General features: G+C 29.2%; 2 protein-coding genes across 2 annotated transcripts; both read right to left on the minus strand.

Moving 5' to 3' along the window:
* Positions 1-2,019: 2,019 nt before the first annotated feature.
* On the minus strand, positions 2,020-3,459 carry LOC133784573 (uncharacterized). Its single transcript, XM_062223867.1, has one exon. The coding sequence runs from the start codon at positions 3,457-3,459 to the stop codon at positions 2,020-2,022; it is 1,440 nt and encodes a 479-aa protein (XP_062079851.1).
* A 7,892-nt stretch (positions 3,460-11,351) lies between these two features.
* LOC133783738 (uncharacterized) lies at positions 11,352-15,197 on the minus strand. Its single transcript, XM_062223377.1, has 2 exons — positions 14,010-15,197; positions 11,352-12,471 (listed from the first exon to the last, which is right to left on the minus strand). The coding sequence occupies exons 1-2, from the start codon at positions 15,153-15,155 to the stop codon at positions 11,617-11,619; spliced, it is 2,001 nt and encodes a 666-aa protein (XP_062079361.1). The 5' UTR covers positions 15,156-15,197; the 3' UTR covers positions 11,352-11,616.
* Between the last annotated feature and the right edge of the window lie 4,953 nt (positions 15,198-20,150).

A 20,150-nucleotide genomic window follows, 5' to 3' on the forward strand; every position in this document is an offset into this window, starting at 1 on the left:
GGGACTCCATTTTTTTTTAACGTACGGCACTATATATGAGTCCTTTTAATATGGGATATTTTATCTAGTTTTTTTTAAGATATTTTGATGAGTATAAGAAACTGATTTCTCACCCGGAAAAAGGTTTCTTGTTGTCAGTTACTTCAAAAGATCATATCGAAGGTCTGATTGACCTTCTAAAATTTTTGTCGACGCATGATTCAGATGAGGTTTATCTTAATCAAAGAGAAAATCCTGATTAGACTTTAGATACTTATCCTTTGCATGCTTTTGAAAGATTTTGTGGTTTCTTTCTTTAGTTGTATGGTGTTCGAAAATCTTCTATAAGTGACAAAGTTTTTCTTGTTAGAGTATTCTTGATTCAACAATCAAGAGAGGTAATGATTTTTCTTAACCTATATTAGTTTGATGAGTCTATTCTTGACGTTGATTTTGGTGGTGTTTAATGGTTTGGTTATTATAGGTTGGTGATGAGGTGGTTATGTTTGGTTTTATTTCTCATGAAAAGAATATGGTTTGTTAAAAAGGCTCATCACACCTGACTTTCCCCAAACAATGTGGGATTGCACAATTTTTTACCCAGTTTTTCCCCCTGCGGATCACGGGATTCTGATTGTCACAGTATACTCGTTAGCTCCAGTGACTAATTAAAAGAACCCATGAGCTTTCTCAGGAGGAGTACAATATCCCTAACTTTGTAAATACTGACAGTCTCTGAGTGGCTAGCAAAAGATGGATAAGGATCGGACTAGGAAGACTATTGTGGGACTGACTCGGTAAGTGCCCAATGTGGAAAAGACGAGGACGAGGAGGAGTATGTCGCTATCATACACGATATTGAACAGGGATTTGTTGTGGCCCAAGCTGAATGTAACCCAAACTCCTCTCTATAAATAAGAGGAGAAGAGATTTGAATAAGCAAGATGTATAACTTAATGTCAGAAACTTAGAAGCTCCACACTTTAGAGGTCTCTTATGTAATCAAAGCCAAAGAACGGTAGAAAACTCACGTGACCGTGATTTATTTGATTTTATGGTTTTCAAGCTAAGTGACTAAGTAGATGTATGCCAATTATGTGATCGAACCACTATAAATCATCTATATTTATTATTATTTCTATAAATTATTACAATTAAAATTCTTGAGTTTGTTCTCTAAAAATTATTAATTGGGTGTTTAACAAAAAAATAGAGTGAACATGTATACATATATACATGAAATATTGTAAAAGTACCAAATTTCCCAAGCTATTATTATTATTAATTTATATAAAATCATATCTTTGTATATATCTTTATCTTTATGTATAATAAGTGGCTATAAGATGGAAAACTTTTATAATGCAACTTTTAAATAGTGGGAAATTTTTTTGAGGGGACAAGGCAGTTGTCCACTAGTACTACGCACCATTAGGTATGCCCCGACCCCATATCCGCCCTGTTTATTAAACAGGGCAAGACGAATAAATTGGTTTATATCATGGGGCGGGGTGGGACAACCCGCTTCATTGATAAGTGCATTTTCTATTTACCATAAATTAATTATGTTTATCTTCTATTTAAGTAATAATTTATGTTTTCTTTTCTTCTATAGATTAATTGGTTGATATTTATTTGAAATGTTGTGTCTATGATAAGTTGCGCAACAAAAAATAAAATAAAAAGAAGATATAATATCCATTCCATTCATACTTACTGCTACATACGTTTGACAAGAGGATCTGGTGGAAGTATCTTCCCACTACTCATTGCATTTTTATTTTTATTTTTGGAAACTGATCAAATATATAAAACAAGCTCTACAAAAGAGAACAAACGACACAATGTACGTACGTATATGGGCCTCCATGCGTGTATACCATCGACCATGAAACTTAATAATGGCACGCCACACAAATTAAAACCTATTAGTACATGATATTCTCAAGACCTTATTTATTTATTGGAATGGAAATAGCATACTTGGTTGATGATTTGGCCTGTCTCCCATCAAACAAGATATTTTTCATAACCTCCACCTCAAGGTAGCTTTTCGTGTCGACTCTGGAAATCTACGTTGAACGTATTAACCCCAGTGTAAATGCCATCATCCAGGTTATTCATGATGGTATTCCCATTGTAGAGAAGGTCACGCCGAGTATAGGAGAAGGGAACATCACATGTTCCCTTCGATGCTACAAGAGTGACTATTACCCTAGTCTTAGGAGGCACTTTGACGGTATAAGTAGACTCTGTTAAAGTTTCGACTGTGTTGGTGCTTCCCCATTGGTGCGTCCCCGTACACTCAGCTGAAAGTTCGATCTTCCCCTCGAAGATGAGAGGAATTGTATCAACTTGGAGGGTTGTTTTGACGCCCAGCTTGAGCGAAACACTACCACCGAGAGTACTAGAGCTTGTATCCTTGTAGGAAAACTTAAGGGCCATAGTGTTCTCTACGTCATCATTATTTTCGGCTGCTTCATGGGCTTTCTCGATGACTTTAACATTATAGATCCTGCCATCTTCTGGTCGAAAATTAAGGTCGTAGATACTCCTCGAGATGACACCCTCCACAACCTCCAGCTTCGCTTCATCGGTAATGCTGGGCACACCTGCATTAAGACATTCGGTCTTGCCTTCCGTTGTAAGACTCTTGCAAAAGTAGTTGTTTCCCAAATTGCGGAGTGCCACAACATTATCGGATAGTTTAATGGGCCAGAATAGTGTGTCCTTGTCGTTGCCTGTGGTGTCAGAAGAATCAGCCCAAATCCAGTTAGGGCTACGCCTCCAGAACTTTCCGGTAGAAAGGTTCCTTATGCGGATATAACCATCACCGAAGGAAGAAATCTCATTCCCTGTCGTCTGATCGGCTATGTCGTTAGGAACGAACTGCAGATATGGATGGCCTTCGATCCAACGGTAGCTGAGATATTTGTTTTCGGTGCCCTGCATCTTGAAGCCCACAATGGTTTTGGGAAATATGACAAGCGATTCCCAATCCAAGACTTTGTACACATCGCAATGGTCACCATCCTTGGAGGAATATGCTGCGATCAAACCATCATCGTGTGGCTTAGCTGCCCTCCAGAGACAAGCATAATGTCCAGACCCGGGGTGGAAAAATCGAAAATACTCTTCATTATCAAATTCATCAGTTTTGATGGGCTTGAACATGGTACTTGAGCGTCCATCGTCTTCTACAGGCTGGTCTGCCGTTGCCATGACCCACCACGAGTTCGACTCCGGGGCGGCCAAGTATTTGTTGTTGTGGCAGCACCGTATGTGCACCAGTTCTGGATCTTTCTTGGCTCTTTCCACTTCAAATTTTACGAAAGGACTAGTAATGTCCTCTCCTTGAAAATTCAGAAACGTTGGGGGCAGCCCCTTTTGGATACTCTCTTCCACACTTATCCTTCTCAAGTATTTTCCATTATATCTAGATTTGATAACCACAAACTTTGGCAATGCTAATGACTGCATTCTTTTGATTGTATCCTCTTTCTATCAAATGAAGATTTTCTTTAAAGGGATATCAGTTGAAGTTGCTCACTCCAGTTGATCTTGTGATTGTCTATTTATAGACAAAACAGATTTAATAAAGGAATTGCGTGTCTCTTTCTAAAATGAAATGATGTAAGAAGACAGTTGGCAATTGGCATATGAGACAAAACGTCATTACTTCGGAAAGAACAAAAAAATCAGATATGTAAATGTATGGGTATAATGACGTTTTGTCTCGTATGGACAATGTGTTTTGCATGAGTTAGGGACCATCACAGTGAAATGTAGAAGTAACTATTTGTCATATATATAATTTTCCTATAGTTTTCTCCATGTAACAAAAGTAAAAGTAATGCACTTTGATCTTTTTCTTTTTATCTTCTGTCATGTTTACTTTATTCTTAACTTCAATAACTTCAATAGAAAATAAAATATATGATTCCAAATTTTTTCGTCAAAAAGTACTAGACATTATTGTACATGTTTTTCTTTTCTTTTGCTTCTAAATGACTTAGAAGACTCTTTTCCATCCCTTGATTAAAGAAAGAAAATATTCATCATTCCATTCTTGTTTCTTCATAACATTCATTGCCTTTGTGTATAACTTATATATGTATATATATACATATATATTATATGACTTCAATTTCTATACAAAATTTTACAATGATTATTTTTATAAGAGAATTGTTAAGGAGCACCAGTGGTACTCAACTTCACAAGTAGGTGGCGTATCACTATTGATGTAATTTAATATCGGGTTCCACATATTTGAATTTAATAAGTATTATACGGTACCACCTTGTTTAGTGTTAAATACATTAAGGTATCAAATAGCAATAGTCTTCTTATAATGCAGTTGAAAGCCGATATGTTTATTTTGAAAATTAAGATGAATTTTTTTATATATATAAATATATTATTTGATGTAAAATTATCACAACTTAATTATTATATAGAGTTTGCAATCTTTTTAAAGAATAGAAAACTTATACGTAAAATTAAATTTTGTTTTGTAAAAAAGAAAAAATAGATATACGTAAAATTTGATAAATTTATTTCTCTAAATAATAAGTTATTATAACTCTTTTCACCCTTTTATTAAAATTTAAGCTACAAGACATTCTTATTAAGAGCTTTAGCCTTAAAATACAATGATTTATCCATCTCTAAGCAATTAATATAGTCTCATTCCTTTTTACAATATTCACAATTATTATTGTATTAAAAATTGAGAATTTTATTAACAAATTAATAGTAATAACTTAATAATTACTAGGAATTGAACTAGTTTGTCAAACAACTAATAACATAGGAGACATGTGAATGATCTTATATTTATATATATAGTCTAAAATTTTGATAAGATTATAATAATTATAGTTCCCTCTATGTAACAATAATCAATAAAGTGATAAATATAATGTTCCTTGTATATGTACAAAGTAAAAGGTATACTATACATTTTCTTTTTCTTTTTATATTTATCTCTTTACTTTATTTTTAACTTCAGTAGAGAAAATATGATTATAATTTTTCTCATTAAAAACAACAATATATAGTACTGACTAATCATTTTTGTATATATATAAAGTAAAAGCTATAATATACATTTTCTTTTTCTTTTTATCTCTTTACTTTATTCTTAACTTTAGTAGAGAAAATATGATTATAATTTTTCTCATTAAAAGCAACAATATATAGTACTAGCTAATCATTTTTGTATATATATATGTACAAAGTAAAAGCTATAATGCATTTTCTTTTTATCTTTATCTCTTTACTTTATTTTTAACTTCAGATGAGAAAGTATGATATAAGTTTTCTCATTAAAAGCAACAATCTATAGTACTTACTAGACATTTTTGTATACATATATATATATTTATATATTGCTTCTCAATGACTTAGATGACTCTTTCTCTCTTTTATTAAAGAAAGAAAACATTTTCTTATATATTCTTTATTAACTAAAAAATCAATTGCTTTACTCATTGCATAAGTAACCAATAGTATACTCTTAAACAAAACACTGCAAACAAAGAAAAAAAAAATCATCTGATATTTAATTTGGTTTGTCTGATAATATATATCTTCAACTTAGATCAAATATTTTATAAAGAAAATTTTGGCACATTAATTTAACATAATTTACCAATTAATGTATAGTAAAGTGAGAACTTAATATACTTAGTGAATGTCATATATAGATACCGATACAGATAGTATGGAGCGATTTTGTTGCCTACTAAGAGAAACAAATGTGGCACTCAATAAGTTACTATTGGTAACTAACAAATCTCATATGTTACAAAATTATATTGATGTGTTGTAATTAAGTGAACAATAAAATATATTTTCGAACAACCTAATAGGAATAACTAAGTGGGTAACTAAACCAACTTTAACTGATTAGGGTATATATATATATATATATGAGTATATTAGAATTAAAATACCCAATGTTTTCAAAATATTATATTTTTATATCCAATCTTTTATTTGACAGTAAATATACTCAATATCTTCAAAATGTTGTATTTTTATACCCAAATTTTTTATTTGGTGGTAAATTACTCAATATTTTTAAAATGTTGCACTTTTATACTAATTGTTTTATTAGTTTGAGGAGAAATAAGAAAGTGAAAGACAAATATAGAATTTTAATTATATTTTAATTTTTAAATTATTTTCACTTTCTAATTCTTTCTCAAAATAATAAAAAAAAATCATTTAAGATTTTACATTAATCAAAATAATTAAAACTTATATTTTTCCTTTACTTTTTTTTTAAAAAACTTACATTTTAAATATTGATGGGAAAATATTTTTTTAATTATTTTAAACCATTTGTTAATTTAAAATAGTTATTTTGAGGAAAAATAAAAAAGAGAAAATAATCAAAAACCTTATATTTTTCCTTAACTTTCTTATTATTTTTCAAAATAATACAAATACAGGTATAAAAGTGCAACATTTTAAAAATATTGAGTTTATTTAGAGCAAAAAAAAAGTTTGGGTATAAAAGTGAAACATTTTGAAAACATTGAGTATATTTACTGCCAATTTTTTTTGGGTATAAAGTACAATATTTTGAAAACATTAAGTATTTTAACTGCAATTTACACTCTCTCTATATATCTTACCTATGCCTATTAAACGATGTTTCGTAGGGTTTAACAAATTATCGTATGGCTTAACATAATAAAGTTAAATTTAACAGAAATATTTACTTAGATATTCAAACGATTTCTCCCAAATGAAAAGTTGCTTCTTCTGACAAAATTAATAGAACTATCAATCTATTTTACATAAAATAAATACAAAAAAAAAAAAGATATCTAGAGATTAATCTTTACAACTTGAAGCAATGCAACTATTTGGAACAACACTAATATTCACATTAAAAAACAGAGTACAAATAAACACAAATCATCTTATCAATTCCCTCATCCTGAAAAATAAACAAAAATATTAATTTAAGTTACATAAAAGGTAAAAAATTGATGATCATATTATTCAAAAGAAAAGAAAAAAAACATGTTTTTACAGGAACTATTTGAAATGACACTATCTGGAACTTTACAACTCGAACCAATGCAACTATTTGGAACGATACTACTATTCACATTAAAAAAACAGAGTACAAATAACCACAAATCATCTCATCAATTCTCTCATCCTGAAAAATAAACAAAAATATTAATTTCACTAACTCATAAGGAAAAGAAAAGTTGTAAACATAGTGGATGTTGATGACATGAGAATTGAATGTGTAACACCCTAATTTCTCATAAATTATCGAGAACATGGTGTTGGATCATAATCATAAATACTGTTCCTTTATTGAATAAAAACTTGAAAATAAATACATGGATCCATGGTTTTACAAAAATCAAATAATTGTCTTTAACATAAAAATGAGCAACATTTAAATAAAAATTTAAAATAAACATGGTTTAATAAAAATAGGCCTGCTTGATCTTCCTCGACTATATGGTCCCCACGAGTATATCACGAAGCTCCTAGGTCCCACCCACCACTGACCTTTCTATCATTAATTTCCTGAAATAGCAACATCATAAGGGGTGAGCTTGATTAGCGAGTTTTAGACTTGTTTTAGTGTGTCTACTTAGGAAGTATTTTAGAAGTTTAGGATTGTTTTGTTCTATTTTACGCTTGTTTTGTGTTGTTTTTGTTTATTTTTAGGTTTTGAAGGATTGGGATGATTTAGAATGAAAAAGATGCCAAAAAGCACAAAAATTCGTAAAGCTGTCAAAAATGCCTTTTCTGAGAGAGTAACGCGACCTCGCTACTGTAGAGAGCGACCGCGCTAGGTTGCTGGAAATTGAAATTCGGCAGATTTTTAAATGAAGGGCATTTTGGTCCATTCACAAGGGCTAATTTAGGGTAACGAGTTCTGATGCGATTTGGGAGAGGAAAAACATGAATTAGAGGCTAGAGACAAAGTGGAGGTGAAAAGAAAAGAAGGAGAAGCTTGGAGCACGCATGGGCGATCTGTGACAATTCCCCATCTAGTTTCATTCTCTTTTCTTTAATTTTCTATGTTATTGTTTATCTTTAGTTTGATTATGGATATGAATACTAAGATTATGAGCTAAACTCCTATTTAGGGATTTGATGGATATTGACTGAAATTATTCCATGGATTAATGCTATTTGATTATTCCTTCTTCCTTGTTTATGTGATTTGTTCATTTTTGTGCTCAATACATGTTTGAGATTGATCGCCTTAAGCATGATTCATGATCCTAATATGAAATCTGAAAAGTGAATATTAGGAATGCTCTAAATGAATAAACATAGGTTTTGATGTGAAACGAAAGTATTCGCATAGCTTATGTGACTTTTAGATTATTGCTTAATGCGAATTGTTTGTTGTACTATCTCAGAAATGCAATAGTTGACAATGCAATTTAGTACCTTTATGATCTGAAAAGAGTTTAGGTGATTTTATAATCTGTCATCACATAGGAGGAAGAAGAATAGTTGACTAGTATTAACGATTGGGTAATCAAAGGAATTGAAATCATATTCCTAATTTCACATCCATTGTCAAATCATTTGTATTTATTGTTTTGCTTGTTGTGTTTTCTGCATTATAATTTTAAAAACCAATTTTTATTGTTGCCAAATAGAAATATAAATCCAATTTTGTTAGTACTTAGCTGCAATTCCCTTGGGTTCGACCTCACCTGTGTGAGTACTACTTGTATGATACGTGCACTTGCGTGTATTAAAATATAGCAACAGAGCTTCTAAGCCCAGTAAGGAAAATACAAACATGAGTTAGTCATATAATCATTTAATCAACATATCCTAAATTACACAAGAGTCATAACAAAAATACTAATCATATCACATCACAAAATCATAGGTTATATCATAGCCTAAGTCATAATCATAGTCATAATTCATAGGTCAAAAGTCATAATCGTAACTATAGGTAATAGATCATAATAACAAGTCAGATATAATAAAAATATAAGTGCTTATACAGGGGGTGGCAATTAAGCCCAGGACAAAAGTCTGTCATACACCGAACATCAACTTAGATCCGTCATAAAATTTTGGCAACCGAGCCTACCGGACATAAGTCCGTCATACATCCTTGGACACCTTAGGTCCAGACACACTTACCCCTTTATTGTACCTGAAATGTTAGGTCATACAAAAACATAGCCTAGATAATAAACTAAATTATCTAATTTTCCTTACCAAAAACCGGAATATTGGAGACAAGAGCGAGATTGAAAACTCCTAAAACCAAAAATAAGAAATCATAAGTCCTCTAGAGAAAAAAAAATGAATAGAGGATCTAAACCATCAAAATAGTAACTTACTAAAGACCTTAAGTTTCAACACCTAACCAAAAGTCATTATAACGAATTAGTATTTGAAGAAAAGGAAAGAATAAGAAGAATGGAAATGGACTAAACCTGAAGATTAACGGTACCTTAGATAGCTTAGAGCTTCGATCTATACCTCAAATACCGAAATCACACAAAACCTTACTTCCCAAGTGTTTAGAAAAGCTTTAGATTTGAAAGCTTTTAACCCCAAAACCCTAGTGTTTCTCTCTATAACGAACTTAGCATCTTGGAGGCTCTAAACTGTACTTGAATGATGAATAAAATGGCTGAGTGAAAGGTCTTATTTATAGAGTTCAATGAGTGAAACTAACTCCTTTTAAAATAAATAAATGATTAAAAATTGAACAAATTTGAATTATCTGTTCAACAGATGCCCAGAACTCGATCAAAGATGTTCAGGAACGAGTCAAAGTTATTGAGGGTTGTTTCTAGGTTGGTTTCCACGAAAATTCAAAAATGGCTCCGATATATCGCATTTTACCCATCTCATAAGCAACCAATCTTTTTCATTCCTTTCTTGTTTTTTGATAACATTCTTTGCCTTTTTGTATAATATATATATGGTTTTAATTTCCATACAAAATTTTACTACATTGATTATTTTTATAATTCAGTAGGTTGAAGGCCGATGTTTACTTTGAAAATTACGATGGAAATTTTCTATATATAAATATATTATTTGATGTATTGTGTAACTCTCTTTCAAATATCTAACTACATATGTAAAATTCAATGAAATTGTTTCTCTAAATAATAATTTATAACTCTTTTTTACTTCTTTATTAAAAATTAAGCTTATAACACATTCTTATTCAGAGATTTGGCCTTAAAATACAATGATTTAGCCACCTCTAAGCTAGTAACCAATATATTCTTATTCCTTTTTACAATATTCACAATTATTTGTATTAAAAAGTTGAGAATTTTGTTAACAAATTTAATAGTATTATATTGATATAATTACTAGGAATTAAACTAGTTTGTCGAACAACTAATAATATATGAGACATGCGAAAATTTTGATGATCTTAAATTTAGATAAGATTACAATAATATTTCTAGTTTCATGTAACATTAAGCAATAAAGTGATAAATACAATTATACTTATGTACAAAGTAAAAGCTATAATGTACTTTATCTTTATCTCTTTACTTTATTCTTAACTTCATTAAAAGTAAAAATAAAGTAATATGCAATCATTTTTTTTTTATCTTTATCTTATATATTATTAACTTTTGGGAGTAATTGATTCTAATTTTTCTTATGAGTAAAATCATATATTATATATGCACTTTCGTATATTAGTGTTTGCTTTCTCAATTACTTAGAAGATCATTTTTCATCTCTAATATTTTATTAAAGATAGAGGAAATCGTTTTTATTCTTATAAGCTTTAGTTTTAATACAAATAGTTTACAAATCTCACAAGTAAGAGACCAATAGTTCTCAATATTCCTGTTTTGTTTTTTATATTATTAAGTAACTCATTTCTATTTTCTTACTTTCTTATTTGGTGGTCGAAAAAAATAAGAAAGTAAGAAAATAGCTATTAAAAGTGCAAATATGATATATAACATAAAAAGCTTCAATAAAAAAATAATTAATTATACATAGGAGAGGGGTACAATTCAAAACGTATAAAATATGCAAGTAAAACAAAAATAATTAAAAATTTGAATGCCATCTCATCCAGTTTATTAAATTGCATATATATATATATAAATATATATATAGAGGACAATTTTTCTATAGGGGCTTCACTTTAAGCCCTATTAGTGGGGCTCTCAGCGTTTCTCGACCCATGAACAATTTTCGATGCGAATTTTTTTTTATGATCGTGTATATTGTAGCTATTTAGAGCATCCTGCAAATTTTCAGAAAATTCCGAATAGTTTATAGTTCGAAAACTAAGTTCAAACATGTTGTTTTCCACGCGCATAAAAAAAATTAGTCACGCGTGCAACAACATGTTTGAACTTAGTTTTCGGTACTGTAAACTATTCGGAATTTTCTGAAAATTTGCAGGATGCTCTAAATAGCTACAATATACACGATCATATAAAAAAAATCGCATCGAAAACTATTCACGGGTTAAGAATACTGAGAGTCTCATCGGTAAGGCTTAAAGTGAAACCCCTATAAAAAAATTCTCCTATATATATATATAAAGTACTAATAAATTCTGCCACTCATTTCTTCTAAAATTTCTATGTTACCTAAAATCTCGTCACCAACTGTCTTCTATGGCATCATTTGCAAAGCAATGTTTATGAACTCATGCATGTCAATTTTCTCGAGTTCCTCCAAATTTTCCTCGCTTCTCTTCAATTCAGCCTTTAAAGATTCAATCTTGTCATGTAGATTTTCAGCGACTTGTTTCTTACATCTAATTGCTTTAAAGCTCCAATACACTGGGAATATTTTTTTTCTTAGATCAACCAAGAGTTGATTGATTTTGAAATATGTAATTCTACGAATGCCACCTAGATAAAAATACCATTCTTTTAGGTCATCCCATGTGACATCTTCCATCTTAGTTCTACACATTTTGTCGATCACAATTAGTAGTACCGTTATAGTGACACTCTTCATTTGAGGAGTCAAACTTGAATCCCCACCAAGATCTCCATACTTATCAATTAATGTTTTCAAAATAGGAGCCAATGTCTTTGGTACTTTGTACTTACCATCCACTTCAATAACCTCTTGCCTCAAATATTTCTCATCTATTTTCAAACCTTCTTCAGCATTGTAGTAATAAAGCTCATTGTTAAAGTCTGTTATCAAGCTTCCAAACTCTTGGAAAAATTCCTTCATTGTGTCAAAATCTTCAATAGAACCTAATTGATGAAATCGAGAATTAGCAGTTTTGTAGTAATGGTAGAAAGTTGTTTTATAATCGTAGGATGGTTGGAGCATCTTCTTTTTTTCTTCTTGGGTTAGACAATTCATTAAGTCCCTAAGTGTCATTTTCTGCTTAGTCGAAATAGTATCATCCTCTTCCATTTCACTTTCCCATTTCCATAGATTTTCTCCCAGAGCCCAGAGCTCCACATGATTAATGATGTTGTCTTTTTTCTTGATCACCTTCCAAATCTGATAAAATTATATTGTGTTAATTATGGAAATTATATTATTATAAAAACATTCATATATATGGAATTCGACAATTTTCAAACATTTTCTATTTTTTAAAAATATTAACATTTAAGTTTTGAGTACTGTTTCCAAAATTTCATATACTATTGTATTATTACAATTGCAAGAATTTCTATTCTTATTTTCAAGTAAGAGTAGGTTTCTATTCCATTGTAATCTTAATATATATTAAGTAACAAAATCTATTTAAAGTTAGGAAATGAAATTTGGAAAAGGGTTTATAATATTTTTTTATTAAATACCCTAGCTATTTGTTTTTCTACCAAAAAAAAAAGGCCCAATTTATATTTTTTTTTCTCTCATTAATTTGGAAAACGGTTTATTTTTGTTCGTTTTCCAAACGACATATATTAATTTTTTTTAAGAAATAAAAACAAAAATTAAGGAATAAAATTGATATATAAGGAAAATAAAAGAAGGATAAGCTGAAATTGTATACAAATATATATCTCTTCTATAAAATAAGTGTGTAGATAATGAAAATGATTGATTTTAACGATTTTTTATTTTTTTAATATTAACTTTAATGGAATATTCTTATATTTAACAGAATATTATTATATTTAACGGTAGTTTGCAAACACTTAAACTTAAATTAAATAAAATAAATAATTAAAAAAATTTAAAATAAGATATTTTACAATGTTAATTATTTAAAATTAATAAATAATTAAACAAATTAAAATATGATATTTTTAAGATATTTTACAATAATAATTATTTAAAAATAATAAATAATTAAACAAATTAAAATATAATATTTTTGAGATATTTTACAATAATAATTATTTAAAAATAATAAAATCATACATTTTATAACTTAAATAAAATTTAATTAAACTTAAAATTACTTATTAAAATAATATCATATTAAACATATAATATAATATAATCTACTGTCAAATAGCAACAAATATTTTTTTTTTTAAAACTAGCAAGAAACTTGAATTTTAAATCCACTTATAATATTTAATATTACATTAAACATATAATATATAATATTTTGTTATCACTCTCAAATTCAAAAATTAGAACAAACATAAACTTAAACAAAGATAAATAAATTAGTTAATTAAAATAGGAGATTTATTTAAAACTTATATAACATTAATATAAATTTAATAACAATAATTAATAAATTTTATAAATAAAACTAAGCAAACGTCGATATTATTAATTGCTTGTGTGTCTAATATATATATATATATATATATATAAATACTCATCATGAAAGATCACTTAGAAGAGGAAAAAAGAACAACACAACTCCAGAAAATAAGTTGATTTATTGTTATGAAAAAAAAATAAATGCAAATGATATATATTTCTGAAAATTCAAAAAATAATGCAAAGAATTTGAAAAAAAAAAAAACCACGCTCAACTAAATTCTATATCATATATGAAATTCAATACAATAAAAAATATTAGATTATATCTTACGTCTAATAAAAATTAATGAATGTTAAATTTGTACCTCATGAATTAAGCAGTGTATATGCGCTGTGTATTGGCAATCGGTACATTTGTAAATACGAAATTCTGGGTTCCTTTCTTGTTCGCATACATCGCAACAATATTCGTGGCAATTATCCTCGATGATAGAATCAGCAAGAGTCAACTCGTGTATGTGGTATTTGTACTTAATGGTAGATGGCAATAGACCACATAGAAAGTGGAGGTTGAAATCACACTCCATACAACGAAATAGGAATGATCGAGTCAAATGAATTTCATATGTCACATGATTATTCAACTCTTTGTAAGATTTTCGACAAGCATCACATTGGATATCGTCACAATATGCTCCTTCCACAAAAGAAAGCAAATGATCATGACTCCGACACTTTACAATTGTGTCAAGAAATGCACACTCGGTACCAATCTTAAACGTACATCCAATTTCACGACAACTAAAAATGAGTCTGCAATCTTTTTTAAAACAAACACTACAAGACCGAGGCTTACTGATTTGAAGGATAAGAGGTTTGTGTGAATGAAAAGGATGTTGAATTGTTTGTGGAAGATGATCTACACACGACTTATGGAAAAAATTCTCACATGTAAGTGTTGTGCAAGAATAGGCTGGACTGGACCAAGGCAATTGACATGCAAAGCATTTCTTACCAAGATTAATGTGCTCGCCACCTTCAACCTCGATAAGTGCCATTGGATGTTGGTGGCATGAGAATTGAATGACGCCATGATCATCATCACCGTTGTCTTCACCACAGTGGTTTGTTATTGTGGGCTGCGGGATCAAACCACAATTGGTATGCATGTAGAAATCACACTCATCGCAAGTGTACGCATATTCATCTCCGAAGGCCTTCTCACAATAAAAGCAATGAACAGAGTTTTGCAACGATGATCTCTTAAGGAGAGTAAGATGGTGCACACCATGGAAGGAGCTGTTGATATGCCTTGGTAACTCCCCACAATGTTTGTGGATGTGAAAGTTGCAAATCAAATATTGACAAAAGTAATGCCTTTCCGATGGACTGATTAAGTGATTGCATATATGGCAACTGAATAATGATTTTGACTTGAAAAATGGGGACTGACTTTTATAGATTAAAGGATGTTGTTCATGAGTGAAATGTTGAAACGAGCCCTCCTCCATTAATTCTCTCACAATTTTACTAGTTCATATAATATCATACGAGCAAAATCATACAAATAGCTAGTACTACCTTATTTGTGCACAATGTTTAAAATGGAATGCTTTTCTTGCAAGATTTGCCAAAACGAATAAAGAATAAAATATTAAAAGATTTACCAAAAAATAGTTTCTTCTCTTTTTAAAAGGGTCTTCAATTACACTACTCTTCTTTATTCTTTCCTAACCTTTTCAAAATAAAGATAAAAAAAATACTTCACAATTATTTTAGTTTGGTGTTAAGCTCAATTTGTTCACCAAAAGTATTTTGTAGTTTAGGGATTGCTTTGAGACTTGAATGTGTAACTCCTTCATAATCTAGGACCGTTACCTAATGTGTTTAATATAGTGCTCATCTTGTTAAATAAGATGTTTCGACCAAAAAGTGTCATTTGGAAATACAATATTCACAATTATTTGTATTAAAAATTGATAATTTTATTAACAAATTTAATAGTAATATCTTGATAATTACTAGGAATTGAACTAGTTTGTCGAACAACTAAAAATAATAAATGAGACATACGAAAAATCTAATGATCTTAAATTTAGAGAAGATTATAATAATTCTAATTCCATGTAACAACAAGCAAGGAAGTCATAAATACAATTCTACTTATGTACAAAGTAAATGTTATAATATACTTTATTCTTTTCTTTTTATCTTCATATCTCTTTACTTTATTCTTAACATTATAGAGAAAATGTGATTGTAATTTTCCTCATTAAAACCAACCATAAAGTAATAATCACACAATAGTATCTCCCATGTACCAAGCAAAGTAATATGCAATCCTTTGTTTTTTTTTTATCTTTATTTTATTCTTAACTTCACCTGTTAGAAGTAATTGATTCTAATTTTTCTCATTAAAAAGCAATAGAAGTTCTACTACCCATTTTTTTTTCTTATGTGTAAAACCATATATATATATATATATATGTACTTTTGTATATTAGTGTTTGTTTGTTTTGTTTCTTTTGTGATAGAAATCATTCTTATTCTTAACCTCATTAGCTTTAGCTTTAATACAAATAATTTACAAATCTCATAAGTAAGAAATCATTCTTATTCTTATTAGCTTTAGCTTTAATACAAATAGTTTACAAATCTCATAAGTAACATGTCAATAGTTCTCAATATTCCTGTCTTGTTTTTTATATTATTAAAGTAACTCATTTCTATTTTTTTTTTAAGAGATCATTTCTATTTTCTTACTTGGTGAGCAAAAGTAATTCAAAAAGGACAAAAAAACAAAAAATCCAATGGGACTCCTCTTTTTTTTTTTTTGAACGTACGGCACTATATATGAGTCCTTTTAATATGGGGTATTTTATCTAGTTTTTTTTTTTAAGATATTTTGCATGTATTCAAAATGAAAAATAATAATTAAATAAACATTAACAACATTAGTTTCAAAATATTTTCTTTCATTAAAATTGAAAGTATTTGAAATCACAATATTTATTTTTTCTCTATTTGTAAAAACGAATATTTCAACTAATATCATAATTAAGTATAATAGTATGGCTTAAGACTAGGAATTGGTTTGACTTCTTTCTTCAGCTATAAATATATATATATATATATATATATATATCTTAGTTCAAAAGCAGTGCAAGAGAGAGATACTCAATTCTTATAGAGTTAGAAATAAAAAATGCTTCAACCTTAATATTTGCTTCCTTATAGAAACTTGTTTAGTTAGGTAGCACAAATCTCAATTCTCAAACGTGTAGAATAAGGTGTCCCTGAGCTGGAGCATATTCGTTTTTTCCCTCTAAAGAATAGCAAAACTTGTTAATGGCTAAGGGGTTGTTTGGTATGCAGGAATCTGGACACGGGAATCTGAATACTTTCTCATGTTTGGTACTGGGTTTGAGTTTTTATAATCTAGGAATCTGTACTCCAGGGGTTTTAACTTTTCTTGATTCCAGGTTCAAGTGAAACTCATCTGACAAGTGATTTTCATATACCCAGGAATGTGAAACACTTCAAAAAAAAAATTAAATCTTAAACCATGATTTTTTTAGTTAATGGCTTATTTTATTTTTGAAGCTTATAATATAAAAACAAATATACATATATTAAACTAAAATGATAAATAATATTTGTTTATTTAAATAAATTGATTTGTAAAGCATTTATATCATTATTTTAGTTTAAAATAACAAATGAAATATTATTAAAATTAAAATAAGGGTATTTTTATAATTTTAAAAATTATACTTGATTCTAGTATTCAATAGATATATTTTTTTAATTATATCATTTCATCAAACAAGCATATATATAAATATTATATACACACATAGATACTCATACTTAATCAACTCTTTTATAAAAAGAAACAAAGAAATAAGCATTTCATCAAAACTTATATTATTTATGCAAGATTTTTAAACAATACATTAAACTGATAAAAATAATCTATACATAAAACAATTCAAAACTCGAAAACCAGTGTAGAAGCCAAACAATTATATAGTGAAGGAAGTTAACCACAATAGCAATTAACATTAGCAACACAAAACGAAACTGAGTTGAACCTACATAATAGATAGAATTATCTTCAACAAAGACAATCAGAAATCAAAAACCAATTTCAGATGCTAACATAATAGAATCATCTTCAAGTTCAAATCATATAACAATGTTTTTGTTAAAAAAAATCAAGCACAAACAGATGCTAACATGATAGAGGCAAGCAAATAAAACTCGAACGATAATGATATTGAAACAGGAAAAAATAACAAAAAGAAGAAAAATCTCACTTGTTCGAGGAGACATTCATGGCCGAGCAAAGACCTCCATCGATTGTGTGCGGTCGATGACGACATCAAGTCAGAGAGATGAGGAGACCTCCATGGCCGAGAAAGACAGAAAGATGAATTTGTGTGTGTGTGAGAGAGAGAGAGAGGAGGAGGAGGAAAGGGACAAAGAAAAAGACGAAGAGGAGAGGTTCTTTGTGTTTGGAAAGCTCCTTCCAGCCGCGAAGACCCAAGAGGAGAGGGATCGACGTCGGCAACTGGGTGAGAGGCTCCTAGAGAATAAGAGTGAGAGGGTCATGGTTGTCGGGGAGTGAGACGAGATAGAGAAAGGGGGGTAGGGGTTGCGTGGGATGGGTGGGTGGTGTGGTTGGTTGTGAGAGAGATGGATGGGTAGAGAGAAGGGAGAAAATGGAAATAGGGATTGAGAGAGAAAGAAAGGGGGCGGTTGTGGTTGAAAGAATTAGGGTTAGGGTTGGTTACATAAGTATACATATATAGTTTTGTAACTTCTTTTTTTTTTTAAATAGTTTCGGGTTCAACCTGAATCCGATTTTTTATATATTAAAACCCAAACTCAAATCCAAAAATGCGGGTTTCGGATTGGGTTAGACCCGATAGGTGGGAGTTTTTTATTTTTCGGGCTTTATGGATTTGGATTAGGCCGGTTTTGTAGGTTTTTCGGGCTTTATGTTCACCCCTACTTTCTATCATTAAAATTTAAAAAAAAAAGAGCCCAAGAAAAAAGATCTACCATATGATTCGTTAGCACAGTTACTTATTTATTTTGAAAATGTTAGCATAGTCAATATTTAAAGTCAAAATAATTGGTGAACAATATGTTATGTTTAGTGTAAGTGATTTGTCTGCTTTGTGAATGAGTGAATGTTGATTAATTAAGAGACTGGGTTCATACATATAATATAATTATAAAATGACTTGAGACTTTAGATGGTCAACTATGAAAACTTGTTAAATAAATATACATATAATATAATTATAAAAAGACTTGAGACTTTAGATCGTCAACTATGAAAACTTGTTAAATAAATATATAATTCCAACACTACTAGCCAACCATATTAATATATATACTAATTAAAAGCAAAAATATTGATTAGTTTGATATCATATATATTAATGTGATATTTATGAAAAGATAAAACATTAATTTTCAATTATTGTTAAACTGATGTCATGCTACAAACGTCATATATTTTCCATTGTAAATGTCATAATGTATAATATTGTTATATATTTGTTTATTACTAATCCATCGTGGGAGTCCATGTTCTTATTTAAATCACTGCCTAATTCAAATTACTCCAACAATAAATCAAGGGCTTTTTCATTGCTAGAAAAAGCTCTGGCGACCGTTTTCTAGTGACGACTTTGTTGTTGCTAGAACTTTTAGCGACGAGATCTATATTTCCAGCAATAAACTAAAACTCTCATTTCTTGTAGTGTTTTATGATCATAAATTTTGAAATTTTTTGTTAATTTTTGTAATTGTCTTAGTACATTTTAGTACTTAAGCCAGAAGAGTGAATTATGAGGGTTTTTTTAAAAACAAGTAAAAAGCATATTAACCAAACTGTTTATTTGGTTGCCATGCTTATACCATTAATTATTATACTTGTAATAGATCCCAAATATTTCTAATACTAATTTAAGTTTAGAAAGTCAATTACAAATTAATCAATATATTTAATTGTAAAACTGAATGAGTCAGTCATATAGAGAAGTGATGAATGTGGATTATGTGTGCCTATTATTATTAAGACTTAAGAGTAATGATATGCGCACCAAAATTATGTATCAAAATATTAATTAACTGACGTGATAGTTTCATTTAACTATTTTAATTTATTTTAGGCCGGAGACACTATTTCAAAAAACAATATCACGTCAGTTGGTGTAATATTTTAGTGCATAATTTTAGTGGACAATTTTAGAGCACATGTATCATTATTCTATTATTAAAATTCGAAGAGAATACTTATAATTAATAACAACTTTCCAAATATATTTTTGAAGGTATAAATATATATCTCTTCTATATAAAAACTGTGTAGATAACTGAAATTCTTGATTTTAACGGTTTTTTATTTTTTCCCTTAACTTTAACTGAATATTCTTATATTTAACATAATATTCTTATATTTAACGGTAGATTGTAAACATGTCTTAAAC

This window comes from Humulus lupulus, chromosome 6 (genome assembly GCF_963169125.1).
Source record: "Humulus lupulus chromosome 6, drHumLupu1.1, whole genome shotgun sequence".
NCBI lineage: Eukaryota > Viridiplantae > Streptophyta > Magnoliopsida > Rosales > Cannabaceae > Humulus > Humulus lupulus.